Source organism: Engystomops pustulosus, chromosome 8 (genome assembly GCF_040894005.1).
Source record: "Engystomops pustulosus chromosome 8, aEngPut4.maternal, whole genome shotgun sequence".
NCBI lineage: Eukaryota > Metazoa > Chordata > Amphibia > Anura > Leptodactylidae > Engystomops > Engystomops pustulosus.
Genome location: NC_092418.1, coordinates 34,253,997 through 34,276,514, shown reverse-complemented (window position 1 = coordinate 34,276,514; position 22,518 = coordinate 34,253,997). Strand labels below are relative to the sequence as shown.

The 22,518-nt window shown below is 41.5% G+C and overlaps 1 protein-coding gene across 2 annotated transcripts; it reads right to left on the bottom strand.

Annotated features, from left to right (window-relative positions):
• Positions 1 to 246: 246 nt before the first annotated feature.
• LOC140075120 (palmitoleoyl-protein carboxylesterase notum2-like) lies at positions 247 to 22,090 on the bottom strand. Of its 2 annotated transcripts, XM_072120630.1 has the most exons (12): positions 22,006 to 22,090; positions 17,240 to 17,576; positions 17,114 to 17,166; positions 16,923 to 17,018; positions 16,251 to 16,311; positions 15,118 to 15,176; positions 13,503 to 13,602; positions 8,245 to 8,433; positions 7,893 to 7,993; positions 4,018 to 4,165; positions 3,062 to 3,109; positions 247 to 1,722 (listed from the first exon to the last, which is right to left on the bottom strand). In XM_072120630.1, the coding sequence occupies exons 2-12, from the start codon at positions 17,542 to 17,544 to the stop codon at positions 1,419 to 1,421; spliced, it is 1,464 nt and encodes a 487-aa protein (XP_071976731.1). In that variant the 5' UTR covers positions 17,545 to 17,576; positions 22,006 to 22,090; the 3' UTR covers positions 247 to 1,418. The 2 variants fall into 2 exon arrangements, with proteins under 2 accessions (XP_071976731.1, XP_071976730.1); XM_072120629.1 differs by lacking the exon at positions 22,006 to 22,090 and having other exon boundaries at positions 248 to 1,722; positions 17,240 to 17,806.
• Positions 22,091 to 22,518: the final 428 nt, after the last annotated feature.

The following is a 22,518-nucleotide window of genomic DNA, read 5'->3' as shown; positions in this document are numbered from 1 at the left end:
AGGATATATTTTTATGCTGACAATCTCCAGAAGCGCTGGTCTTCTCTTCGATTATGGCCACAAAAAAGTGCACCCATAACACACTGGAGCCAGTACCCACCACTCCCATACTCATACATAGATTCATTACAAGTAAATTCGCGAAAACGAAAGCTGCAAATACTATAATATGATATGATATGATATAACACAATATACAATTAGAAGCCAAACTAAAAATGTGGCATCAATCTTATTGAAGGTCATAAAAGTCATTTCATTAATTCACAATTTAATAGCAATATCCCAAGTAATAAAAGAAACAGAAATAAATATGCAAATTAAAAAAAAAAAAAAAAAAAAAGGCAGCAGTAACAGGTAAAGATTCAGAAATATAGATTCAACAATATATTAAAATGAATAGCAAGTTTACCATTAACACCATTCATGAGAGAAGAACCACCAAGACAAGAGACCCAAGTATCTGCTGGGCTTTGAGGCGGCTTAGAATATTAGATCAGATCAGCCTAATTATTTAGAGTCTGGCGGGCTACTCAAGATCTATATTGCATCATAAATGGTCAAGTATAAAAGTGAAGTCTAGATTACGAAAACGAAATTTTATCCAGCTGTATTGTACCAAATGCTATAGAATTGGGGTCATTGACTACAAAAAAAAAAAATAAAAAAAAAAATGTCCTTTTGGCCTTCAGAAACAGTACAGCAGTTTACAACCTCTGATGCTCCTGCTGCTACAAGATTACAGCTCCTAATGTGCTCTAACCGGCCCAGGGCATGCTGGGAGGGAAACAAAGTTGGAAACCTAAGTAGTAAAGGAAAGGTTTCTTTTTAAGATCACTTCTCGAAAGAAGATTTTGACAACTGTGAGTACGTTAAAAGACAGTAGGCCAATAGATGATCTCTAGATCATCCGAACCAAGGCAAGATTCTTCATAAAGAGTTTTCTTATATTTTTAACATTAAGATAGTCCATAACTTTTGTCCTTCATTGTTTTCTCCTTTACGGCAGTCATCCCATGTGCACTCAATAGGTTTGAGCAAAGAGACATCTCATGTGCCATGGTTGACATACGAAAGATCAGAATTTTGAGGAGGCGGCCCATCTGGTAACACTGATTCCTATGAAGAAAACTCGACCAGTGGACATCTACCTTCTGTGTCAGTAAATAAAATGAAGACAACAGATACAGAATAAAACAGCCAATATACAAAAACTCTACCATTCCCTTCCTATGATCAATGCAGATGTAACATACTGCCCCTAAACCTTTCGAAACCCCATGAAATAATTTAAACAACCAGTAAAGTATCAGCAGAAGGTGGTGCCCATATTGTCTCATAAAAAGGGAAAATTTATCTGAATGGGTTTCTCTTTTTTCTTCTTTAAAATTTTGGGGAAAAAAATGTTATTGTCCCAACTAACCACCGTTCCTCAACATAGCCATCAGCTGATTCATGTCTCCTTTCGGCTCTTGTCCTCTCCTCCGATTTTCAATGCTCATTCTGTAGAACATCTGTAATAAGGTCACTTCCTGACCAGTCACCGGATCGTGCAGAGCTGGGCACGTGGGGTTACAATGTGGCCACTGACAATTATCAATCAAGTGAAAGTGGCATCCACGGATGTTCGTCTTGGGGCCTTTTCGTTCTTGAAGGCTCTTTGTCCAACACTGTAGAGCTCGAGATAACGTTAATCCTTTCACTTGGAAATTCAACCAATTACTAAGAAAAACAGAAAGAATGTGGTTTAATGAAATATTGGGAAAAAATTGGCCTGATAGCGGATTACCCCATTTCCAGGCCCTTATGATCGTATTAATAAATTCAAGTATAAGGTCCTGGATGGTAGATTTGTCATGGAGCTCCATATGTGGCCACTCCCCATTATAGACTGGAATGGCAGCTAAAGAAGTCAAAGACATTTATAAAACTAGGAGGCTTCCCTTTTCATATCAGGAAAGTGGAGCAGAACTATTAATAGATGTATATTGGTAAATTACCCATTATCCTGCCCCCACCCACATTACAAAAACATGAGGTAGAGTGGTCAACCCCTTTAATAACCTTCTATAACTGACACATGGAAACTAGCTCTTCAAAGGAGAGCAGGACTAAGAGCTAATTTCACTACCCGATGAGCGCCGCACAACCGTATACCACATAGATTGACTCGTTCGCATAAAACTCCTAATTTCCCAGTGCAAACTGTAGCAACCGCAATTGTTCCCCACTCAAATATTGGTAATGATCATTCCTTGCCCCAGAGTATGTGCCTCATAGTATTCAGACACCTTACTTCTGACTTCATGGAGTGACAACTAGCAGATATCTTGTCTGCAGTCTACCACCAGGATGAAGGATTGTAAACCAAGCACACTGACATACTGGTGTGTGCCCCCTCTAGCAGGATCCACTCTAAGTTCCTATGCCCTTGTTTTTTTAACAAACAAAAAAAAAGGCTTTACAAATTATGCAAATCAGCCATTATGTTAAAGGTGTCTATCATTTGCATAATATTTAAAGTTTTCTTTTTTTTTTTTAAGAAAAGCAGATTCTGCCAGCAGATGGGGTGCACACCAGTATGTCAGGGTGTTTGGTTTACAATCCTTCATCCTGGTAGTAGATGTTCCCAAATTCTATTTTGTGCAGAGCCCAAAAGGGAGGAGGCAGGACTCAAGGGTCAGGCAAGGTTTTAGGAATGCGATGAAAAGGATTCCTGCTCCTTCCTTCAGGCACTGCATCATGTATTACTAAATGAATTAGAGTGTTCCTTTAAAAGGAAATCTACAATTTGTTTTTATGCATTGTGAACGTACCTTGAGAATGCTGTCACTACACTAATGCAGAAACATATCTTGTTTAATCCCTGAACCAAGTGGTCATTTTATAATTTTTTTTCCCCCGCAAAAACACTCAGCTCAGGGATAAAACAAGATGTGTTTCTGCATCAGTGTAGCTACCTCATTCTCAAGGTATGTGTGCATCACAATAAAAACAAAATGGTAGATTGCTTTAAAATAAATTTCATACAGAATATTTTGACTATATAAAGGACTCTCACCTTGATATGATGAGTGTATGGGAGAAACAGGCCGGTGCAAACACTGCCCTGGAAATACAAGGGAAAGAGGGGAGTATAAGCCACAATGTTATTAGGTGCAAACATTTGGGAAACCGTGTCCATATGCGACAGAGCCAAGTTTGCCAAATCTACCCATTTCCAAAGGATCGATCAACTACCTAATGTGTATAAGGATGTGCCTTGTCAAAATTAAAGACTGTCTATGAGGGTCAAAACACTTTATATATTTTACTGGAATAGAGCTGCAATATCAGGCAGGGCCCTCTAACTAGTAAAGAAAAAAAAGCCATGCTTTTTGATTGCTTACAACCTTTCAAAAAATTTTTGAAGCGAGAAGATTTCTTTATAGGGCTTGTAAGTCTCTTTTTATGCAGACCTCCGATCTCATAGCTAGCTGGTCACTAAAAATCTTATGTATACCCTTAGAATGGCTTACAATGTAAAACATTTCTAATAGAGCCGCTAGTAAAATATATATTAAAATATATTAAATCATGGATTGTTACTGACCTACTATACACACCCCAGTCGGTTCCTGATGGACTGCACTACCTGTGAGTCTCGACACTACAGGAAGTATTAGGGGAGTTCTCAGCCAATCACTGGTGGTATCAGTAACCCCAGCCAGTGATTGGTGGATTGGCCTCTCCTAGTGTTTCCTGTATAAAGGGGAGATACTAGAGATATTTGGTGCAGCGGGGCCTAATGCATATGTAACAAGGCACCAGGAGTGCAGTAAGTAACCATTTATCATTTGAAGGGACCAAAGAGCTTCTTTCTCTAGAATTTTATTTTCTATTTGTTATGTTATGGTTTCTTTCCCCCCTAAGTAATAGGTTTGTCTCTCAGCACAGGCCGGTGACATGTGTCACTATGGCCAAATGCCAGTGAAGTCTCTTTCAGCGCTTTGATGTAGAAACAGGTTCATCTCTTACGGGACTTCGCGCAGGGATTTCTTCAGCTCTCTTCCAATGCTTTGTATGTTGTTCCACTGATTTGCCGTCATGAATTGGAAGTCCGGCTGGATATTTTCTATTCTTAGCTGTTCCACATCGTAGAGCCATTGAACCACGAAGATAGGGGCTACAAAACAAACCACAAAAGGTGAATGGTAAGATAAGCACAAGGAAACAAAGAGGCAAGGAAAAAAAAAAAAAAACTTTATGGGAGTAACATGTAATTTATAGGTTTTTTTTTTTACAATACACTTTTACAAGACTATATACAGTATAGACATTTACATATATATTTGTAGTCTGGTATTAAGGGCGTCTTCTGGCAATCAGTACTTGGTTTCTATTTCACGTCACATAGCATGGGCCAAAAACCATACATCTATGTATACATTTGACAATGACAATAAGGTTCGCTATAGGCAAGTCATTGATCAGTGGTTCCTCATAAAATACCATCCTAATAAATGTGGCTGGTAATAAAAAACCAAGTCAGGCCTGTAGAATACCAGCCCGATCAATACGGAAGTCCATATGGATGTTCTTAAAGAGTGTTAGCAGTGTTAAACTGAGCATCACCAAATGAGCATCTTTCAAGTAGGGCTTTTGAAGTTGGTAGACTTTGTTTGTTTGTATAATTTTGCACCAAAAAGTGTGTCAGGAAACTAGAAGTGCAGGAAAAAAAAAAAAAAAAAAAAAAGCGACCAAAAAAAAAAAAAAAACAAACAAAAACAATGAGTGTCACAAAAGAAGCTAAACTGTGGCACCCACATAAAACAAATATGGCTTCCAAGGTGCAGCAAAACACAAGAAAAAAAACAAACTTTGTATCTGCCAAAAAAAAGACGCAAAGCAAACAATAAAATGACCCCCTATCACAGTGATGGCGAACCTTTTAGAGGCCCAAAATGCAACCCAAACCCTTTTGACTTGAAGCAAAGTGCCAACACAAAAATTTAACTTGAATAACAAGGTTTTAATTAAGAAAACATAGCTCAAACGTTACAATCTTTTGTATAACAATAAAAACACTATCAACAGCGTACCGCTTTGTAGTATAAAATGCATACAACTTGTCGCCATGTAGTATAAAATGCATGCATGCATATATAATATACACATAACATATACACATCACATACATATATATACACAGATAAACTTTATTTTCTTTTATTCTACAGGAAGGTTCTCCAGGAATGCATGCAGGTTACGCTGTATGCACTCTGCACTACAACCTGGAGCGGAGGTTGGGGAGCTGAGCAGAGGAGAAGGGGGCTACGGAGCGGAGGGCTACGGAGCAAAGGAGAGGGGGGCTACGGAGCGGAGGGCTACAGAGCAAAGGATAGGGGGGCTACAGAGCGGAACGGGACAGAGGGAGCAGAGCAGTGCGGAGCGGACCGGGACAGAGCAGAGCGGAGCGAAAGGGGAGGGAGCGGACCGGGAGGGAGCAGAGCGGAGCGGGAAAGAGGATTTGCCAGGCGGGCGCAGATTTCCGGCGTCAGCATAGGCGGACTGGCGGGAGGCAGCATGGACGGCGGGCGCAGGTGCACCCCTGGTTCTAAGGGAGCGGAAATTCAGTCAGCGCTCCCTGTCAGTCAGCGATAATTACTGCGCATGCGCGAAAACACTGCGGTTCTGTCTATGGAGCGGCGCGTACTTCCGCCGCTCACATAGACAAATTTTTACGGGCAGCGGCTTACCGGCGATGGTACGCGTGCCAACAGAAACGGCTTCGCATGCCATCTGTGGCACACATGCCATAGGTTCGCCATCGCTGCCCTATCAGATACGATATTATACTTCTATGTGTCTCACACACAGATAACGCACAGGTATCCTCCATACGTTGTCCGTATTGGTGGATTATTTCCTACCCTTCAAGAGGGTGAAACAAACTAGTGACAACATTTGCCAGCATTTTTTTTTTTTCCCTATACGCAAAAACAGATGACTTGCAAACCATCTCTATCACAAAGGATCTATCACACGGATGACGCACAGAAACGGATTGTACACAGGCCGCATAAACCAACCACTAATTCAAAGCCAAAGAGCAGCAAGCGTACACATGCAGTCTTAGGACAAGGCCCGCCTCCTCTGAAAGGCTGATTTACATAATCTTAACGAGAGGATTGGATTAGTTTTCATTGTTTTGTGGCCATAAATGTAGGTTTCTGCTCCTGTTAAAAGGTCTCTACATGGTACAACGATTGTTTTGGAAGGACCTTGGGTGTAAACAGGGTCGGCGCCAACACCGAGCATACCTAGGCAAGTCCCGGGGCCAGAGTTGCTAGGGGGCCACCATAAGGCTCTACAGTAGGAATCCATAAGGGTGAGAGGGGCTTATATAAAATAGCCATGAGGGGATGTATATAGACTTTTTATTTCTGAATTTTTAATACAGCCATGTGAGGAGCCCACTGAGGCTCTACTGAAACCTGGAGCCGACCCTGGGTGTAAATGTAGTATCATTAGGCCAATGCCATCTGCCATTACATCTACAGCAATAACGCCACATACTCTTCAGGTTTCTGCTGCAGATAACAATACACTGCATGTAAATCCTCCATTAGGTTGTTTGGCTTTTAAAGCCCAAAACCCCCAAACAAGTGTCTAAAAGCTTTCTACATCATGGAATCAATGCAATGCTTTCACTCCTAATGAAGAAATTACATTAATTAAACTGCACAAAACATTGGAAACTATATTAGACAATAATTATATTTTCTCAAAAGAAAACTAGACTTAATACTGGAAAATACTATAAAACCACTGAAGAGGATTTCCATCCGCAACATACAAAATGGCCAAATATACGAGGAAATTAGGTGGTTAGAAATTACTTTTTTTGCTCCATGCTCTTATATTAGTAGTTTCTGGGATCTTTTTGTTGAACAAAATCTGACTCAGAAATGCTATCAAAATGAAGCATAATAAACCAGGCACATTTACTCATATATCCAGGCATCACGACCATGGTAATCTTCTGACTGAGGGGCTCCAAGAACACCCCCGGAAGCCCTTCAGGTACATTAGCATAATTTTAAAAGTGGAGGCTCCGTGACTGTAGGAATCTTCTTATGATTAAGTGTGCCTGGCTTATGATGGATTTTGATGGTAGATTTTCTTTAAAGGACAACGGGAAGTGCAGCCATAAGATTTCACGTTTTGAAGTAGGTGAAAACTTGCCCATCACCTTCCGCATGCAATTTAAACTAATCTCCCTCATCCAAAAAGTTCTGCACTGTGCCGCACCCCTCCATTTCTCCTTCCTCATATTAGTCCATTGTCCAGCCTGGCGTATTCTACTACTGATTTAAGAATATTGTCTCCTTTACTCCGAACCTTCCACTTCCATCTGCAGGACTCCACCTGAGCTGCACCAGTCCTCTGGAATGCTCTACCCTGGACAATCAGATTTAATACTTAACTTCTTAATGTTTCAAACATGTTCTAAAAACCTTTCTTTAGGAAACTCATTTCCCAACGTTGTGTTCAGTCTCTTCCCATTTAGTCCTCCTCCAGAACTGGTAGGAGATACCTTCTCATGCTACCGTCTTGTACAGAAGAGATACATATACACACATACACACACACACACACACACACACACTAAGATAAAGCAATCACAAAGTTACCTTAGGAAGGAGTGGGTGGGATTGGCACATAGCTAAACATATTGTAGATGATACAACCAGATCCAAACAACTCCCTCCTATACAGTGGAAGAGGAGATCTACCAGTAACATTTGGGGGGCCCCGTTTCAAGTTTTGCTACCTGGCTCCTGAGTTTGATTTGATAGCCCTGCTCAAATACTTCTTCCTCTTCCAAAAGAATGTTCCCAGATACTTACTTTTCATGGAAGTGTAGGATTTGGGTCCATAGAAGCACTGCCACTCATCCTCCTTCTTAAATTGCTGCCTACACTTCTCTGGGAGGGTGCCGTTCCATAGTCTGCATAGAAACATTATACAGACAGATACAATATAGAATAGATAACATATTAGCAAGTACATTATATCTGTACATCTCATCCCAAATCCTTAACAAATACAAAGCATAGGGCCCCTGTGTAATAACAGTAGAGAGTTTTACAGAGACTGATGACAACTCGCCCTAGTGCACTTCTTATATCTGACTACTATTCCTACACCTGTGATGGTAGAAAACTACAATATCCTGTCTACTTTACACCATTTACTTACTTTAAGCCTTTTTTAATGGCATCAGTCAGCGCACAAGCGGCTCCATCCATACAGTCCGATTTTCCATGTTTAGTCTCAAGGAACCATCCAGAATCCACTAGACCTCGGACCTGCACAGTATCAGCCGTCATCTCTTCTACTAAAGAAGCCACCCGGTCAAGGTTGATCAAGACTCCAGTACCTCCAGCACTAGAACACATGAAGACAGACAGAACGCTACAAAACTGACTGGTTTTAATTAAAATTATTCAGTCTCAGTCAAAAAAGTCAGTTCTCAAATTTTTTTTTTAACTTAAAACTATAATGGTTCTAGCACAGGTCCCAACTGTGACTATTCAGAATTTATAATACAGTATATACTTTTTTTATGTCAATCTTTGACTCTGCAGAAAACCTTTACAGCTCCAGCCATTGAAATACTCCTCCAAACCCATTGCCTATGAGCAATTTCAATCAGAAACTCAAAATTTTCAACACTAAACCTAGAATCAGTAAACTGGGCAAAGATTCTCAGATCAAACTCGTGGGCAATGGTCTTTACTAGAAGATCATTCTCTTAATTTCCCAGCCTGGAGTCGTTAACAGATTATAGAAACGAGTAGAAACGAGTAGACCCGAACTTTAAGTTCTGTTCCACAGCACCAACTAACCTGTGTTGCTCAATTAGCTGCAGAGCTTCACATACCTAGCAACTAGGCATGGCTGTGATTGTCTGGTGTGTTCACATGGCCAATTTCAGCCATACCGAGTTGCTAGAGGCCCGTCAAGCAGCATGTCCGGGTCAGGAGGAGCTGCTGAATGGAGGACATTGAACAGGACATGGATCCACTCATCTTTAAGTCATAGATCACGGAGGGGGTGCAGAGATCCTTGTAACACCCAAGCCTTGGAACCTGATAGAATAGTAGTAGTTGGTTTTGTCCCTTTACAGAATTCTGGGCCCATTGTATACTCAATAACAGTTCCATCATGCATGATTATTTATGACATGGGACCATTGCCTCCTAAACTTCTGATCAGGGTGCAGGAGCTATTATAATATAGGCAGTTTGGGTGGTAGCCTGGGGCTCAAGGCTTTTAGGGGGCCCATGGCCACCCAAACCAACCACCAAATGTTATACAGAGAAGGACCTTTGCCCGTGAAATACTTTTACATCTGTTCCTGCTCTCAATATACATGTACACAAGAGCCATTTCAGAACCTTTGAAGGTCCTCCAAAGTTCTAAAATCCGCAGATTGAAAGCAGACAGAAGGGACACATTCTCCAATTATTCCAGTATCATATGTAGGAAGTGAATTCCAGACTTGTAGGAGCTATAATATTCATACACCAACACAGATATTATCAGAGAACTTTACTATGAACACCATTACCTGAAGGAGTGTCATATTTGTAGTTCTCCAAAGTTGTAATAAGCTGTAATATCACCCAGATCGAGAAAAGATATGTGATTTTATATTTATGGAATCTATCTGGAATCATCCGCATACACATCAATCCACCTCCTCCCGTCTTATCAAGCAGATAGAAGCATTGAAGGAGCACAGTATCTGGACTCCAAGGCTGACCTGAGAAAGTCGCCTTTGTTGGTTCTCGTATAATGGATAACTATTAGTGTGGGCGGTGAACGTAACACAACCTACTATCAGGTTTAATAAAAGTCATGGTTTTATGCTTGTAGGAGGAAGTGCAAACACATGGAAGTAGAGATGTGGCATCAGTATACAATCTGAACTGTACTTTGGCCGTAATTTTTGGGATATTCCATTAAAGGGGCTGTGCCAAGCAACTATTTCAGTCACCCCTTGTCCACAGGATAGGGCATAACAAGCTGATAGGTGAGGATTTGTCTGCAGGTCCCTACACTGATCACGAAAACAGGACCCCCAACAATCCAGAGAATGGGATCCATACAGTTATAAAGGATGGTCAGAAAGTGGTAAGCACAGCGCTCCAGGACTCCCAATTTCATAGTGTTGGAGTGCAAGAGATATCCAAGCGTTATGCTCAGCAATTTCTGATACTTGCATACAATTTAATATACCGACAGGATGAGAATTTGACATTCCCGAAATCGCTGGGGGTCCCGTTCTTGTGATTAGTAGGGGTTTCCCGCTGTCTGACCCCCACTAATTATCTTATTTTCCCCCATAACATTTGGTACATTCCCTATAAAAGAGGGTTTCAGAATTTTTAACCCCTTAAGGACGCAGCCTGTTTGCAGGTTAAGGCTCGCAACTTTTTTTTTTAAATTTGACCAGTGTCTCTTCCTGTGGTAATAACTTTTGAACACAGTTTTTTCCCCACATGTTGTACTTCATTTTAGTGGTAAATTTTGGCTGATAAGTTTTGCGTTTATTTACAAAAAAAAAAAGAAAAAAAAATGATGAATTTTTAGAAAAATTTGCCATTTTCGAAATTCAAAATCACCGCGTTTTCAGGCAGATAGATTTACCACCTAAATAACTTGCAGAATAACATTTCCCATTTGTCTACTTTACATTTTCATAATTTTTGAAATGTTTGGATAATTTATTTTGACGTCACGCGGCCTACAAATCGAATAGCGATTTTCCGTATTTTCGGAATTGACTATTTTGGGGATAAATACTGTTTGAAGTCAAATTTTACATATTTAGCAACAAAACCCCCTATATAACCAACCCATTTTCAAATCTGCACCCCTCAAACTATCAGAAACAGCATTTACAAAGATTGTTAACCCCTTGAGATCTTCATAGTAATTGAATCAAAATGGCGGTGAAATTTAGAATGGTCAAATTTTGTCGGTTATACGTTCATTTAGCCCTAAAATTTACACATTTCCAAAAGAAAAAGAGAAAACTCACCATACAATTTGTTCTACAATTTCCCCTGAGTGCAGCGACCCCCCACATGTGGACATTACTTGTGTTATGGGGGCACAGCGAGGCGCAGAAGGGAAGGAGCACCCTGCAGCTGCCAGGATTTTAGTTTTCTCGTTGCCCCCTTTTGAAGGCTATAAAATTTTCGCTTTTCCGTTATTTGGGCCATGTGACGGCATTTTTTTTGCGCGATGAGATGCTTTTTCCATTGTTACCATTTTGGGGTTGGTATCACCCATTGTTGAAAATTTAGGAACTTTTTTTTTGAGGTCATGAGTAGAAAAGCATCAATTCTGTACTGGATTTTTTAACTTTTTTTTTTTTTCGTGTTCACCGTATAGCCTAATAATCATGTTATCTTTATTCTATGGGTCGATACGATTACGGGGATACCAGACATGAATATTTTTTCTTACGTTTTACTAAATTTGCCAAATCATTTTTGCATCACTGTCTTCCAAGTGGCATAACATTGTTACGTTTTTGGCTACAGAGCTGGTTGATGGCTTGTTTTTTGCGGGACATGTTGTTCTTTGCAACAATATCATTCTGGAGTACATATGTTTTGTTGATCACTTTTTATTGCATTTTTAGTGGGATATAATAGGTAAAAATCATATTTTTTGGCGGGTTTTTGACTTTTTTTTACGGCGTTCATCATATGGGTTCAATAGTTATTTAGTTTTATTCTATGGATTGTTACGGACGCGGTGATACTATATATGTGGGGTTTTTGTTATGATTTAGACTTTTTTGAGCGTTATATGTCTCTTTATATGTTTTGGGGCTTATGGGCATTTTTAGTGATTTATAAAGTAAGTTTTTATTGAAAAACATTTTTTACATTTTTTTACATGATCCACCATGGGATATGAACAAGCAATCATCTGATTGCTTGTTCTTGATAATACTCTGCAATACTAATGTATTGCAGGGTATTATGAGTGCCAGCCTATGCCAGGGTGTTATCAGTGCCAGCCTATGCAGATGCATAGGCTGACACTTTGCCTTTAAGATGACGTCACAGACGCCATCTTAAAGGTAAACCCTCCAGGCTTCTCTGGGGTCCCGATCGGACCCCAGAGGAGCCAAAACAGCGGGAAAACGGTGCCGGGGGGGGGGGGTTGGGGGCGATCGTGGGGTAAAGACCCCCAGAAGGCATGTTAAATGCCGCGGTCGCGTTGACAGCGGCATTTAACGGGTTAAACACCCGCGATCGGAGCCCACTCCGACCGCGGGTGTTAGCCGGGGATGTCAGCGGTAAATTACCGCTGAAACCCCGCGGCTAACGATGCCGGTTCGGCTGCTATGCAGCGCTGAACCAGCATCATCTCTGCGCAGTAGCTGTACTGCGCTGAGCGCTAATCGCGGGACTCAGCGCAGTACAGCTACGGCGCAGAGCGCTAAGGGGTTAAATTAATAAAATTTCCTGAGGATTGCTGTCAGAGGGAATTTAACATCCTTCCCCACTGCTCCCAAAACACAGCACCATAAAATGTTTCTCTTTTTTCTGCATGATTTGTGCTATAATTTTTCACTGGGATGTTAGATTGCGGCTCAAGGGGTTAATGAATGTGCACAGGACCGAAAAAGGGTTAGAACTGTCATTCATGAAGGTGAAAGAAATGCAAAAAGCTGGTCAATGGAGTTGTAAGTGTGCGCCAAAAATTGCGTCGGAAAACTTGGATGTGCAGGTAAAGTTTCAGATTCCCAAGTTTCACCCAAATTGTGCGTCCAAATAAAAAGAATAGTTTGTGAGCGTTGGAAAAGCACCAATATTTTGGACCCGACACTTCATAAATATGGCGCAAAAGGTGTAGCAAGAAAAATAAAAAGCTAGTTTTCCTCTAAAAGTCAATGAGTCCCCCCCCCCCTCCTCCCATAGTTTCCAATGTGGTGTAAAACCTGAAGATTTCAATGAAGACCCTTTACGGATTTCAATCACCTAAGCTAAGAGTAGTCCATCAATATTAATAGAATGCAAGATATAATACCTACTACTAGATTGCAGAATAAGTTTCTGGGGGACACCAACCTTCCTAAAGTGGGATACATTTTCTACTTATGTATAAAAAGTGATTCACATAATAGTCACATCGTATATTAGGGAATTACAGGCCAACTTTCCAATGTGTTGAAGTGGTATTATTTCTAAGCATGTAGTATACTGCCACCTAGTGGTATAGTATGGCAGTCCATGTACCTGGGTTCAAAGGGAGCAAATCCTAATTCTATTACTGTCTGCTCCTGTAATATTTATCGCTTCATATACAACACAAAAATATCTTACAGTGCAATACATCAGTCACATAAAACATATTGTGTATACGATAGCCACCCAGTGTATATAATAGGATAATACAGGAAAGCATAAAATATTAAGAGAATTTACCTGGACCCGGCTAAAATAACTGTTTTTGCCTGTTTAATGCCTTTTGGAACCAATTCACGAATCACCTGCTGTATAATCACTGATCCCATAAACGCATAATCTGCAGAAAAGGAAAGTTATTTTAAGAAGATAAAATCAAGTTTGCTAATTAACATAATCTATATAGTGAAATACATCAGTTCACATTTTCTGTATATTTTAGATTGTACAGTCTTGTTCAAATTTAAAACCCTTGAAAGTCCTGCTTTCCGTCTTAAAGGGCATATACCACCAGGATGACAGACTGTATGCAAATAAGCCTGAGGGGCTCTATAGGTGTTAATGGGACTTGGAGCCCCTCAGGCTCATTTGCATGCACAGCCTTTCATCCTGGTGGTACATGCCCTTTAAGCACAGATTGACTAGCTCTAATAGCAGGAGTGAGGGTGGGGTTATGGGGAAATCAGGACCTCCCCCTTCCGTCAATCACAGTGTGTGGGCGGGGTAATCGTGACTCTCCCCATCACTGTATGTGAATGAAGCAATCTCACTTTTAGGCTACATTCACACACATGGCGGAGCAACGGAGAGGAGGGGGTGCGCGCCCCCTCTCCATAGAGATATATTGCACACCGCACGTGTACTGCACCGTAGAGCGCTGTGCGCCCATTGCCAGCCTACGGGGGACATATATATGTCCCCCAACGGTTGTGTGAATTCAGCCTTAATCTTTGCACATGGGTGCAATAGTCAGGAAACTCATTGGGGAAGATTTAACAAAAGTTTACGCAGTGTTATGCTGTGCCACACTTATCACCGTGTCTGATGCAGGATGAAAATCTGGTGTAGTTTTAGAATATGGAGTCATAATTTGCATCTTCTATTAATTGATCTAGTTGACGCCAGACAACGGTGCCAACATTGTGGTATGTTTGCATAATTTTTGGCGCACTGCATTTCCTCCACAATTTTACTTTTAAATCGCGCAAGCATTTACATCACAGAACTTCTATCACTATCCTATCCAGCCAACTGCAAGAAATCTACCATCAAAATCCATCATAATAAACCTGGCACAGTGACTGTGGTAATCTTGTTATATTTGTTATCCATGGCCTTCTTTCTTAAATCAACTTCTAAAATTATGGGGGAAGTTACCAGAGCACCTCCATGCTGCAGCTTCCTCAGAGCCTCCTCCCCCCTCCTTCCCTCTGCCTGATGTAATCTCACTGCAGCAGATGAAGTTTTATTCAGAATACATGAAATGCTCCTAAACAGTGTAACAGCCTGTAAAGTTAAAGCATGAAGCATCAGTTCACCCCCAGAAGCCCTTCTGGCTCATTAGCATAATGTTAAAAAGTTGATTTTTAGAAGGATAGAGGCCATGGATAAGAAATATAAGAAGATTACCAGAGTCCCGGTGCCTGGATCTATGAGTAATGTCCCTGCTGTATCATGCTGGATTGCGATGGTGGATTAAAGGGGCCTCAGACAATATAATAACTGTGTAATATCACACTTGTAACAATACATTATATATTGAGTCATTAGGTTTTAAACATATAACACATCATGGACCATACAATTGTAGATTCTCTTTAACAAGTTCACTTTAAAATCTGAAAAGAAACTGTACCGTTCCGGGATTTGGATACGTTTCCACTCCAGACATCACTTGAGCAATATGGTACAAAACTGTAGAAAAGAGGGAGAAAGTATTAACTAAAACTTGTCCTAAAATTGGCTAAGGTATATGATGTAATGAATAAAATTATTCAGGCTGCATTCATACGTTTAAAGACCAATCCAGATGGAACAGGGCGGGGCTTGGCTGATCACGTGATCAGTAATGAGTACCTGATAAGCGATTGGGCAAAGCCTAATCCACGTACATTAGCATTGTTGGTGCCTAAAGGTGGGTTCCCATGTGCCGTTTTTGTTGCCTTTAACACATCCAAAATACAAGTAGGAGGGAGTTTGACCCATCCCCCTACCACTAGTATTTTGGATGCGTTTAAAGATTCATCAAAAAGGACACATGAAAACGCAGCCTCAGGGTTTAATGGAAAGGTTACTAAGGCTCTGTGCGTCATTTCTCTTCTGGGGATTAAAGCTGGAGACTGTATGTCTTCTATGTTCATAGTATCAGTTTAAAACACACATGTCTATCAAGTTCAACCAAGTAAGGGAAGGGATTTAGGGGACAATTCTAGATAACAAAACCATCAATGTTATTTAGATGTTAAAAGGCTAGCGCCTGAGGCAGGCTATTCCACAGATTTAGGGCGCATTCACACGATTGTGTTGCGTTTTTGACGCATTCCACTGGCTTCAGCCTTGATTACATGCTAAGGTTACATTGTGTTTCCACTGCATCTGCTAAAACTCAGTTTAACCTCAGCATGCGATCAAGGTTGAAGCCAGTGGAATGCGTCAAAAACGCAACACAATCGTGTGAATGCGCCCTCACAGTTCTCATAGTAAAGAAGCCCCGTCACCTCTGGTGATAAAACCTGTTTTTCGCCAGACGCAGTATAGTAATATATATCACACACAATACATGTTGATCTCCTTTGAGTCTCCGAATGAGTCATACATACATCACCCAACTAAGCATTGACCTAAGGTCTCATTCACATAACTGGTTGCGCATCGCACAAAGCCGTCCCATTCTAGTGGAATCTTTGTGCACAACAATTCACACTTTCAGTATTTTTTTGGATTTATATGTTACTTCTTCCCCAAGATTCAGTCTCAGACTAAACTTACACTGCATTTAGATTCCACCAATGAGGATTCTCATCCTGTCGGGAAGATAAAATTCCTGTGCCTGTCAACAACAAGGAGATTGTAGTAATCATCATTATTTATAGTATTTATTTTAAATGTATTTTTGCTGATCCATACTAAAGATAGTGGGGGCGATGGTCATTCCATCCCTTCTTGCCTCCCCCATGTTCGGCCGTTGGCACACCCGTTTTTTGGCCGTTTTTAAGCAGCCCTTCAAAAAAAAAAAAAAAAAGCATGCGTCTTTTTAAAACGCATCTGTTTTTCACCGGTTTTAATTAAGATTATTGGTAAAACCGGTCAAAAAAGCATGCATTTTTGAACGGACTGCTTAAAAACGGCCCAAAAACAGGTTAAAAATGCCACATGTACCACCGGCCTAAGGGTGATGGCACACGTGGCGTTTTGAACGTGTTTTTATGCAGTTTTTAAACAGTCAGTTTAAAAAAAAATGCATGCGTTATTTGAAAATGCATCCGTTTTTGACAGGTTTGACCAATTATCTTAATTAAAACTGGTCAAAAACGCATGCGTTTTTTTAACGGACTGCTTAAAAACGTGTTCAAAACACCATGTGTGGCATCACCCTAAGGCCCAGTTCACATTCCGACCAAATCAGCAATTTGTAAATTCCCTGTCAAATAAGTCACTTACCCCTCCTGCTTTTTGGCCAGTCTGAGGAGCTCATCAGACGCTTGGCGTTCTTGTATCGGACATCACAAGTTTCTTTGCTGTAACAACACCAGCCGCCTGTTTAAAGGGAAAATTAAAAAAAAAAAAATTAAAAATTAGTGATAATATAAGAAGGTTTTAGGTAGGAGGAGCTAAAAGTGAAGAGACAATACCTTCAAGGAATATTATCCATCGTTTGCTGCCCTTGGCTTCTCGTATATAATACCTGTGAGTGTGAAAGGGAGAAGCTAAGTCATCGCATTCATCCTCATGGCCAGCTGCTCTCTGCAGGAGCTTACCCTGCTGTGGTTCCATCATTGCAGGTCACCAGGGTGTTCTTCAGCAGATGAAGCCTCATATCATCAGATGTTTTCTGCTCAGTGGATGGAACCAACAATGGACTTCTTGTCGGAATCAGACTCTGTTCCAGTAAAGAGATGTTCATAGAAGACACTCCAGGGACAATGGACGGCACCTCAACACCTGGCTGGAGACTTTCTCTACCTTGATGTGAAGTCCTTAAACCAACTTTGTTACCGCGTTTGGCCTGAGGCATCACTTGATTCATGGTGAGTAAAACCAGGAGGCACCCTATCAGCATCATACTGTGCTTGTTGCTTTTTCTCAGTTACAGGCCTGTCAAGAGGAACCTAGAGTCAGACAGTCACTGCCAAAGTCCTGGGAGAAAGAACGTAGAACAACCTGGACCCCTGTCTTGTGTGGGTCTGTGCATTTAGAGAGTGCACAGTTTCCTAGTCCGGTTCTTGAACACCTCTGAAATGTGGCCTGGAGTCTAAATGGGGAAGATTAGGCCAAGCTCCTCCATCCATGGACCATCCCAGGTGTTGGGAGTAGCAGAGAAAATAAGTAACTGCACCTGGAGCCCTGAATGGTTTATCAGGAGATCACAATAGAGGAGGAGGTTTATAGAACCCAACACGGAGGACAGTCTCCCACGGGCCATTTTCTTTGCGTTTTTAAAACGCGTTCAAAATGTGGGAGGGGGGTCTGCCTGAAATGCATGCGTTTCATGCAAACGTATATTCGATTTGGCCAAACGCCCTCCCACTTTTGTTTGAAAAACCTTTTGTTTGAAACACATTACAACACTTCGGACGGTGCCACAAGCACCACTTTCTCTGTGTTTGAAAACGCAAAACACCGGCGGCTCGTTCCCGATCGCAGGCGTTTCCATAGGAACTCCGATGCGATTGGGCCGCGGCCCGCCCCTGTAGGCGCGGCTTTGTTTGCGTTTTCAAACGCAGACAAAGCGGTGCGTGTGGCACCAGCATTCAGGAGAGGTGATTTGCCTAATTACACTACTATTTACATTTTGCGTTTACAAAATGCATGTAAACACTATGTTAACGTGTGCATTTTGTCAACGCGTGTGTTAACATAGCGTTAACAAAGGTAAACAGTAATGTAATTAGGCAAATCACCTCTCCTCAGCTGTGGTAATGTGTTTCAAATGCAATGAAAACGCAGGCCAAAACACGACGTGTGAACATGGCCTAAGGGTGAAGACACACGTGCCGTTTTTGGGCCGTTTTTAATTTAACGCGAAACACCGGCCGCTCGTTCCCGATCGCAGGCGTTTCCATAGAAACGCCGATGCGATCGAGCCGAGGCCCGCCCCGGTGGGCGCGACTTTGTCTGCGTTTGCCCGGTGGCGCCGGCCTACGGGTGAAGACACACATGGCGTTTTTGGGCCGTTTTTACTAAGTGCGTTTTCAGATCCTTAAAAACGCATGTGTTTTTCATTGCGCAATTTCGGAAAAACGGACAAAAACGCATGCTGTTTCAAAAAACGCATGCGTTTTTAAAAAAGACGCGTTTTTTAACGCATGCGTTTTTAACGATCTGAAAACGCACTTAGTAAAAACAGCCCAAAAACGGCCCAAAAACACCATGTGTGTCTTCACCCTAAAAACGCCACTTGTGTCTTTGCCGTTTTAGGGACGTTTTTAGTAGAGCCTTTTCAGCTCTGAAAAAACGCATGCGTTAGAAAATGCATGCGTTTTTGACCAGTTTGAATTAAGATAATTGGTCAAACCTATCAAAAACGCATGCGTTTTTTACAATCTGAAAACGCACTAAAAACGGCCCAAAAACGCCACGTGTGTCTTCACCCTTAAAATTTGGCTTCAAAAGTTGCAAGTAGGGCCGCGATCACACGTACCGCTAGGCGTCCGTTCATAACGCGACGCTAGCGCACAGGGGGAGGTCCTCGGCCTGAACGCACAACAGCTGAGGAGAGGGGATTTGCCTAATTACATTACTGTTAACATTTGCATTTACAAAACGCATTGTAAATACAATGTTAATACATGCGTTAGCAATGCGTTAACACATGTGGTTTTTTTAGATCATGTGTTAACACATGTTAACAAATGTACATTTTCAGTCCGTTAAAAAACGCATGTGTTTTTGTCCGTTTTTAATTAAGATAATTGGGAAAACCAGACAAAAGCAGATGCATTTTCAAAAAACTGTTCCAATGTGAGGGTGCGTTCACACGGTCAGTTTTACAGGAGTGGAGTTTTGACCACCAGGATGAAGGACTGTAAACCAAGCACAGTGGTAGGATCCGCTCTTTTTTGAGCTCCTTGTATTTAAGGAAAAAAATGCTTTAAAATTATGCAAATTAGTCTGAGGGGCTCCAGGCTCCATTAACAACTATGGACCCCTGAGCCCCTCAGGCAATTTGCATAATTTTCAAAGGCTTTTATTGTAAAAACCAAGAGGCTTAAAGAAGAGCAGATGCTGCCAGAGGGGGCGCACACCTGTATGTCAGTGTACTTGGTTTACAATCCTTCATCCTGGTGGTAGATGTCCTTTAACAAAAGAGAAGTTAAAGATCTCTCCAATATTTGTTCTCACCCAACTGAACGTGCAGTATGTGCCTTTTGCCTGTAGAGAAGGCAGGGGGCGCTAGATTAATGAATTGTGGCGCGCGTTCACTTTACAATGAAAAGGTGGAAAACAATAAAACACGTGCAGCAATTCTAGAGGGGATACAGCTGCAGGACCGCTATATCTCAGCTATATCTCACACATTATTAGCTGTGGGGATCCTTTCTAGAAATCCCTACAGATCTTTTCTGGTGGAAATGTAATAGAGGAGCCGTCCTGTGTGAGCTCCACCTTACGGTGGCCATAGGTTCATACACAGAGCGCTAAAGAGAATGCAAGGTTTTGTTTCATCTGAAACCCCCCCTGTAACTCTCTGTGGCACGATGGGAGCCATTATTATGCTATAGTATTACACTACAATTATAGTAGTGTACATAATCTCTACTATATCTGTAGGTGAGTGAGAATTACCATACACACCAAAGACCAAACCTACAGCTAAGGACACACATTCACTAATAGTGTCTCAGGGTCCACTATTTTGGTGCACAAATTGTGCAGTAATTTAGGCTTAGATGTAAGTTTTTAGAGCAAGGGCTTAATGAATTGGCGCAGAACCGAAAAGGGTCTGAATGGACTCCACGTTCATAAAGGGGAAATAGAACTTGGTAGAGCAGATGGTCTGTTTGTCTGCCAAAAATCGTGTATTTAAGGGCGCTGCCACGCGGGACGTTTTTGGACCGTTTTTTAAACAGACTGAAAACATGCTTTTGTATGTTATACACACATTTGGCGGGTTTGAACCTGTTTCTAGAAGTGTAGGAAACTGCGACCGAAAAAAAAGGTGTGAGTATCGCAAAAGCAGCTATATTGTGGCAGCTATACTTCATAAATATGGCGCACAAAGCGCAGCAAAAAAAAAATCACCAAAAAACCTGGGGAAAGCCATGACCTTTTTAAGTTTTCCTTACCTTTTTGATTTTTGGATTTAGTGGCAAGAAGCAGCATAAATCCTTCTTAGGCCGCGGTCACATGTACCGCTAGGCGTCCGTCATAACGCAACGCTAGCGCACAGGGGGAGGTCCTCGGCCCGAACGCACATGCGTTTCCAGGGAAACGCATGCGATTGTTAAGCTGATCGCATGCATTTATCTGGAAACGCATGTGCGTTCGCTCCGAGGACCTCCCCCTGTGCACTAGCGTTGCGTTATGACGGACGCCTAGCGGTACGTGTGACCGCGGCCTTATTCTTTATTAACCCCCTCCTGGCTTTCGTTTAAATAAAAAAACACTGCACCTAAAAAAAGTGAGGAAAACTCCTTGTGTGTCACAAGTTTTCACCTGTATATAGAAGACATATTCAGGCAGTCCCCTACTTAAGGACACCTGACTTACAGATGACCCTTAGTTACAGACGGACCCCTCTGCCCACTGTGACCTCTGGTGAAGCTCTCTGGGTGTTACTATAGTCCCAGACTGCAATGATCAGCTGTAAGGTGTCTGTAATGAAGATTTATTTATAATCATTGGTCCCATTACAGCAAAAAAGTTACAATTGTCACTGTGGTAATACATTTTTTTTGTCTGGATCTACAATTATAAAATATACAGTTTCGACTTACATACAAATTCAACTTAAGAACAAACCTGTGTAACCCTGTGCATAATCCTAATACTAATATCCCCCTTAGTAAATACAGGAGTAAGCGCTACATATAAAAGGGATGAAATCTAATACTTTGTAAGTGCATGTGATTTATGGGTAAGTGTGAACAAAGCCTGAAAGCAATACATGAAGTGCAGTATAAATGTAGCACTAGTACAGACGGTCCCCTACTTAAGAACACTCGATTTACATACGACCCCTAGTTACAAACGGACCACTGGATATTGGTAATTTATTGTACTTTAGTCCTAGGCTACAATGATCAGCGGTAACAGTTATCACAGGCGTCTGTAATGAAGCTTTAGTGTTAATTTGGATTCTTATGACAACCCAACATTTTTAAAATCCAATTGTCACAGAGACCAAAAAAGTTCTTGCTGGGATTACAATGATAAAATATACAGTTCCGACTTACATACAAATTCAACTTAAGAACAAACCTAAAGACCCTATCTTGTATGTAACCCGGGGACTGCCTGTATAAGTGACATGTATTGTGTAGGACGCAGGTAACAATAATAGAGGTAGTAGACGTCCACTTACCTCTGTGCCAGGAGCATGGAGGACAGAACCACCAGGCACGAGTCCCTCTCCGAAAGAACCCGCCTCGCCCTCCTATGTGGTGCACATATACTGTATTTTGGATGGCAGCTGGATGACTCATTGATCTGTAAAGGGGATTACAAGCCTAGTCCCCTCACATCCCTGAAATGCAGGACTTCAATAGACATCAAAGGGACATGCCTGGCCAAGGGTAAACTGCTTAACACCGTCATTGCTGGGGAACAAGGAATGCACAACAGTTTCCCACAAAGACCCAAAGCGTTTTATTTCATTGACCAGGAAGTAATATTTCCATACCGACAAGGTCATTCTAATTCCTCGACCTTTCACGTGTATTATTGGTACAGCGGGTAACTAAGATCTGGATGGTTTTTGCTGATGGATTTAAGGATTTCCAAATGTTAGGTCAATAAAAATGGGACCCCCCGGATCACGAGAAAGGGACACCCAGTAATCAAGAATAAAGGGTCCACTTCTCACTAATGGGTGGAG